Here is a 7496-nt window from a genome sequence, read left to right as displayed (position 1 = left end):
GATCAATCCCCACCTGGGTAAGCACCCTACACTACACCAATAAGAGTCCTTGGGCAAGACTCCTAACACCACGTTCGCCTACCTGTGTAAAGCAATCAAATTGTAAGTCGCTCTGGATAAGAGCGTCAGCCAAATGCCGTAAATGTAAATGAATTCCCCACCTGTGAGAGAGAGAGAGCTTCCAGATGATTTCTCATGACTCTGCTTAGTAAAAAAGGACACTACACGACATGCTCTAGAAACAATTAGCTTCTTCACAAACAAAGGTTTTACATTCACAAAATAAAGCAGTGCTAAAAAAAAAAAGACATATAAGCTAAGCTGCATTTACACTAGTTTTTAGTTTGTGGATGTCAAGTTCTCGATGACATCATGAAATGGCTATGGGCCAGTGATCTCAGGAAATAGTTTACAGTCTATTTACACAAAAGCAGAAGGGGGACAGAGTCTCTTCCATTTAATCCGAACCCGTCCGTCGTATTGTTTTATGCTAGGATCAAGGGGATGTATGAAATGTAGACCGTTTTGTGAATTCAGCAGAGAGAGGTAGACCTTGAAAGGCAGTGACTGGGAAGAGCCTTGTAAAATGCATGTACCACAGAGCACAATGTCTGTTTTAACTCTCGAGTAGAACGGCCCATGGCAATGAGGACTGATCCAATGTTAGAGCTGTTAGCATAGTGCTAGACTTAGCTTTCGCAGCTCTGTGAATCAGAGTTAATCCCGAGCAGCCATGAACTTAGACATCATGCTGGGCCTCCTCAGCCATGAATCCTCTTTCACTCAATCGTCAGTGAAAAGGCAGTACTGTCTAGAAGTTGTTAAATGGGTTAAGTGAAAAGTTCCCCGAGGACAGGCCTGGAATCAAGCTTTTATTTTGGCAGCTAAACATGTTTCACTGTTGTATTTAGTGGTTTACAGTTTTAAACTTATTCCGTTGGAAACAGCTCTATGACAGGGCTAATTACTTGCTATGTGTTTTAGTTTTCAAGTTTGATGAGAGTGCCATGTCAGTGTCTTTGTGTAAAAATGGAAGGAGCTGGTGTCATTGACAAATAGGAACATAATGTTGAAATATTATTGCAATAATTATAATATTAATAATAATAATAATAATAATAATAATAAAACAAATTATCCACAACTCTTTAGAAAAACAAAGATGAGTCTCATGCCATGTAAAATGAGTTCTTTGTCCACTGCTCCAGGGAGAGCCCACCTAATTCAGCTGCCCAACTTTAACTTCTTATTGGTCAACATGTCAGTCTGTCATCCAGCGCTCAGTATGGCCTCCACACTGCTTCAACGGACATGTTAGTTGGAGAGCTGCTGTGGCTTCCCTCTGCCTCCACAACAACATCGCTCTGATTGGGCAGTGAGGGGTGGAGAAGGGCGGAGCCTGTAGAGGCATTGGTGCAGGGTGGCAGAATCCGGGGTGGTGAACGTTCTCCACCGCCTCCCCCTGGCATCATGGAGAACTGGTACGAGCCAGCAGTGGTGCTGTAATAAAGATGATACGGTGAAGAGCTGGCCGGGAAGGGTCCCCCTTGGCCCTGGGAGGAGCCAGCAGGATAAGGTGGAGGGAGGTACGTGTGGTAGCGGCCAGTGGGGGCGGTCATGGCAGACATGCTGATGCCGATGGCATTGGTGACAGGAGTGGGAGTGTAGGTGAAGGCTCCAGTGGGGTAGGGAACACGGGGATCGGAGAAGCGACTGTCAGGGAGTGAGGGGATGGAGGAGAAGGAGCGCTCCAGACCTACACGTGGGTCAGTGAATGCTGTCAGGTCTGGACCTGCAATAGAGAAAAGTTTTGGGTCAGTCAAAGTACTTTCGCATGTAAATCTATAGTGCAGGAATGTATCTAAAACATGGTATATATCCAAACCGTTAAACCACAGAAATAACTCATTCATACATTCTTAAATGCACAAAATGATTTCTATACACTTATACTGGTCAATGACATTAGTCTTGGCTGCTTGATTATATTTGGGTAATGGGAAATTATGTCCATTTGAATTTAAACTATCACTTTAACTAAAATATATTTTATATTTGACTGAATTTCCAGACTTATAGCCTTCTGAGGCCTAACTTTTCTTGCCATATGTCTTAACACACATTCAAGTCATTGCAATTTTTATGCATCTCATCACTGTATCCAAACATTTACTACACAATGTCCTTAATTATCTAAAGATAAAGCACAGAGGTATCAGGAAAGATCATACTTAATATGATGGTATGTTTGAGGGCTTACAGTGTATGGGATTGCGGCTGGGGGAGATTGGTGTTGTTGGGTGGACAGCTGGTGCAGATATAGGGCCCAGGTAAGGGTAGGATTGTTCATAAGACCAGGATGGAGATGTCTGCATTTGTCTGGAGTCTGAAAAACAGGGAGATGAAGAACACATCAGGACAAGTTAACAAAGAAGAATGTCCTCTCATACATATTTACACAATGTGTTTAATACATCCTCCTGATCCTAATTTTTGGTCACCTCTTCAACTTTTTTTAATTGGAAGGAATTGATGCTTAATGTGGTTATCAAGGTGATACAGTGTGTTTTTCCAAATTCGATGATAGTTTGTCACAGAGTGAGTTATTGTATGCATTGTGATACTGGTAGAGCAAGTAGACCTTTAAGGTGCTTTAAGCCTCTCTAACATCACACAATAGAATAGGCAGGAAAAGAAATGCAAAGAATATACGCGTGCAATTAGAAGCGGGCAATATGACAGTATTTTATCTTTATTTTGAAAAATTATATAACTGTACACTTTCCTGAGCATATCATGGATATTGTCAGTACTTAAAGAACACTGACAAACTATCTTTCGTTATAAAGTAAGCATATTTAGACTTGTTTAACCCCTTAAAATGCCAGGATTATTACATGATAAGGCTTAATTTTTAGTAACTAAAGGGGCTTCAATGCAGACTGGCTGAGCAATTCTTAGGTTACACTAGTGTATATATTAGTGTATATATCCCAAGGCTCACTGGCCATGCCTGGCCAAGTAAGGGGTTAATAGGATTAAGTGGACCCTAGTTTGTAAAACACTGAATCAAAATCACTGTTGTATTATTATGAAGTATTATTATCATTTTTATATTACTTTTGCATGTGGCACTACAGACTCTATTTTGTATGTTTCAACATACTCTCATACATACATGATGTACATCAACATAATCTCAAAAAAATAAAACTAAATGTTAGGATACATATCATGTATTGTGAAAATATCTAATAGCATAATAATGTAATCTTCTTGCCATATATTCCAAATAGGGACAGGAGATATCATCGCTGTAATAAGAAAACTCTTAATCTCGGAAACAGGAACTTATAAGAGAAGGGAGAAACAATCCTAACCTCTGAAAATGTAAATGAAGTAATTTTGGACTGTTGGAACATTTAATATATAAAGGGCAGTGAATGGTTTCAACTGGTAAAAAAAAAAAACCCAAAAAAATCTAAACTGAAAAAAAAGAAAAGTTATGAGCTTTTCAATTTAAAGTGACGATATGTGGATTTTACACAATGATACACTAGTAAAAGTTCTTTGGCCCAGGAACAGAGAACAGGCCCAGCCAAGCCCCATGACCCTCCCACCCCATCCTCCATTCAGCACTTCACGGTGCAATGTTTCAGCACCAGGCCACACACTGACTGAGGAAGATGGAGTAAAGGAAAGAAAAGCCGAAGAAACGACTATGTTTCCAAACTACGACACACTCAGCTAACTCTGACTTTTGCCTCAATCCGACAACAATATCATGGCTAATGCATGTCTCAAGAACATTCAGGGCAAAACACAAAGAGGCCAAGTAATTGTGAAAGAAGCGGTAGGAAGGATGGAACTCCTTTCTTTCTTCTTTTTTCCTTGTCTCACTCTCCCTCTTCTCTTTTTCTCTCTCCCATTCTATCTCCCTGCTTCTTCTTACTTTCTCTCCATATATCGTTTTCCTTTTTTTCTCTCTTCCTCTTTTACCTTACCACTCTGTCCCTCTTCTTCTTCTTCTTTCCACCTCTCCTTATCTCTCTTCCTGTTCTTCTTTCACCCTGTTCCTCTCTCTCCCTTCTTTTGCTGTAAATATCTCTTTCTTCCTTTTCTTATCTTTTGCTCTTCTCCCTGGCCTGTCCCTCTGTTCCCTTTCTCTTTCTCCATCTTTCTACCTCATCCCTCTTCTTCTTTTACTGTCTCTCTCTTCGCTTCATCTCTTTTCTTGTAGTGTTTCTCTCTCCTTTTTTTTTCTCTCCCTCTTGTTGTCTCTCTTTCTCTTTTCTCTCTTGCTGGCTCCCTTGCTCCCTACGGTCTAATAAACGCTCACCGATAGCCTGCAGACTTCCAGACAGAAGGGGAGGGTGAGCCATCAGAGAGGAAGCAAATTACGCGCGGCGGCCAAAAGCCGAGTTTCGGACCGTTTCAAGTGGAGCCAGAGTGCGGCCCACTGCCAAAGCACCCCCAACACCCCCCCCCCCCCCCTTAAGGCTCCTTCCAGAAGCCCCCCTTTTTCCTGCCTCCCCTCCCCAGGCCCGGCGCTTCTGATCTGGGGCAGGAGTCACACATGGCTGGGTGGGCGGCTGGAGGCGGATTCGGGCATCCGGAGCCAGTGAAGGCTCATTCATTTTTTTACTGGGCTCCCACACACAAACACACACACATGCAATATACTACACATGGAGGGAGCCGAGAGAGAGAGAGAGACAGAGACAGAGAGAAAAAGGAAGGTTGGGTGAAAACACAAACACACTGTCCCATCAAGAATGGAAAGAGAAAAAAGAGAGAGGAATGGAACGCACATGAGAATCAGAGATTGGTGTACAGGTTGAACACAGAGGTGGGCGATATAGAAAAAATATAACATTGTTACATTTCAAGATATTTTCACGATGTGCAATATTCATCCTGACATTTAGCTATCTAAGGTTTGCTAGGTTTGACCAATGTTGCTACTAAAAACAACACTGTCACAAACTATGAACACAATGAGTTTTATTCCATGTTTTAAATGCTGCACTGCACCAGTTAAACAAGTCCTAGTTATATTCTGTTTGTAACATGCAGTTGGTCAGTGTTCTTTATTTAATAATTTCATAAAATCATTTACATTATGTGAAGATTCTTCAAAATTCAGAAAGCTGCATCATGCTCAATCATCTCATTTAATCACCTATAATTTACGAATAAATGGTAAAAAAATTCATAAAACATACTTTTATTTGCACTATAAATTAGTTCTGAAGATACATGCCCAGTATTTTCAAACTGCTGATTGTAATGTTCACCCATCACATACCATAATGACTACAGTACACACTGTTACACATAGTTAGTACATCATGTTAAAAACTTGCATTCATCTTTGCATTTTTTCATGTCAAATTCACTTTTATTCAAATTTACTTTTAAAGAAAGTTAAAAAGCAACTCCATTTAAAATATTCTTCCATTTTACCTTTTCTTTTAGGGAAACTAAACAAATCGGGAGATGCTGATGTTTTATATTGTGAAAAGGTTCTCATTTAAACAGTGCACACACCTGTACTATTGATCCTTATCAACACACGAAAATATTTGTTGAGCACCGTGCCAAATCTCAGGCCGTACTTCCTAAAACTTCCCTCATGCGGTTAAAAACAGACTCTTTCATTTTGCCGCTGCTGTGCCACCTTCTTTCAGCACATACGTACAAACAAATGATCCACACACAAACTTCTCCAAATACAAACTTCCTTATTTTCACTCAAATGAGGATGCAATAAAGCTCATGAACACCAAAATACACACACACACATACACACACACACACACACGCCAACCCATGGCCCCAGCTGCTCTTGATTTTCTATAATATGAAAAGAAAAATACAGAGCAAGAGAGAGGGGAGAAGCAGAGAGAGAGCAAGCTCTTGAATGACTTAATAACGGTTTCCGCTGGCTCCATTCCCACTGCTATTTCTGGCGGCAGGATCAGAGAGGAGAGAGCAGCACGCGGCAGGAAATGGACTGTTCCACTGGCGTGCACACACAGCCCGGCCCGGCACATCGCTACAACCATCCCTCCATCTCTCAGCCCCCCGCATCACTCCACTCTCACTTCATCCCTCACTCACTCTTCCATCCAGGCCTTATATATATATATATATATGTGTGTGTGTGTGTGTGTGTCTGTGTGTGTGTGTTGAGAGTGGAGTATGAGTGTATCAGACATAAACACAGAGTTTTTGAACACCTCCGTGTCTCTGCTGGACTGAGAATAGTCCACCAACCAAAAATATCCAGTCAACAGCATCTCGTGGGCAGCATCCTGTAACCTCTGATGAAGGACTAGAGGGTGACCAACACATACTATGCAGTAACAGATGAGCTATTGTCTCTGACTTTTCATCTACAAGGTGTTTCAACAAGGTAGATATGTCTAATAGAGTGGACAGTGAGTGGACACAGTGTTTAGAACTTCAGCAGCACTGCTATGTCTGATCCACTTGTACCAGTGCAACACACACTAACATACCACCACCATGTCAGTGTTACTTCATGGCTAAGAATGATCCACCGTTCAAATAATACCTACTCTATGGTGGTCCTGACCATTGAAAAACAAGGTAAAAGAGGGGCTTACAAAGTATGCAGAAACAACAAATCCACTATCGTCTGTAGACCTACAAAGTGCATCTATATGGTAAGTGGAGCTGATAAAATGGACAAAGAGTGAAGAAACAAGGAGGTGCAACAAGAATCCACAAGCTGAATGAATGAGAACAAGAACTTCACAATCAAGGTAGAGGTGGAACCTATTAACTACATATGATATATACACTCAATGGTTGTAACATGCAGCCACTGTTGCTCTCACTGGACATCAGTGAAGAAAACTGGAAATTGTATTTGCTATATGGAAATTATGCAATCTTATGTTCAGTTTAATGTGAGCCTTGCATTAACACGGTGGTTATTGAATGAAAAACTATTAAAAACATTCTTTGAATAAGACTCATCTACAACCATGACTGCTTAGAAGATGCACTTGCATACCGTAATGACTGCAATTTTGCAAAAAAAAAGGTGTTGCAACAATCTATAAACATAATGTTGTTCAGTCTTAAAATATAAAGCTTGAGCTTCTCTTGGTTCCCAAACTTTCCCACAATATTTTTTCCACTTGCTTATTTCTGAAACACTCTCTTCTCAGACTAGATATTTATCAGCCAGATGCTGAAGGACTCTCACCAACAAGTTTTAAAATGTCTCATTTAGTTGGATTTTGAACTGGGGATTTTCACATACGGCTGCTTCCTGTCAGCTGACTCTCACTTCCCTCTTTTCCCATGTCTGCTTCCTCCTAGAATACATATGCAATATCTCCCTTTCTCGCTCTCTTTCTCTTGTTCAGTGTCTCACAATACACACATATATGCAGACACAAACACACATACACACCTTACTCGTATTTACACTGCCTCATAGAGGAACAGAAAGTAACGAT

At 40.8% G+C, this 7496-nt stretch overlaps 1 protein-coding gene across 4 annotated transcripts in view; it reads right to left on the bottom strand.

Moving 5' to 3' along the window:
- Positions 1-233: 233 nt before the first annotated feature.
- runx1 (RUNX family transcription factor 1) overlaps positions 234-7496 on the bottom strand; it is a 64615-nt gene continuing 57352 nt past the window's right edge. For all 4 annotated transcript variants that reach the window (XM_017701918.2, XM_017701916.2, XM_017701917.2 and 1 more), the window contains 2 exons: positions 2261-2386; positions 234-1792 (listed from right to left, as the gene is read on the bottom strand). In XM_017701918.2, coding sequence (XP_017557407.1) covers positions 1281-1792; positions 2261-2386 — 638 coding nt within the window. In that variant the 3' untranslated portion in view covers positions 234-1280. The remainder of the gene's footprint in view (positions 1793-2260; positions 2387-7496) is intronic.

This window comes from Pygocentrus nattereri, chromosome 12 (assembly GCF_015220715.1).
Source record: "Pygocentrus nattereri isolate fPygNat1 chromosome 12, fPygNat1.pri, whole genome shotgun sequence".
Classification (NCBI taxonomy): Eukaryota; Metazoa; Chordata; class Actinopteri; order Characiformes; family Serrasalmidae; genus Pygocentrus; species Pygocentrus nattereri.
The sequence above is the reverse complement of the archived record's forward strand: the minus strand, read 5'-3'. Positions and strand labels throughout refer to the sequence as shown.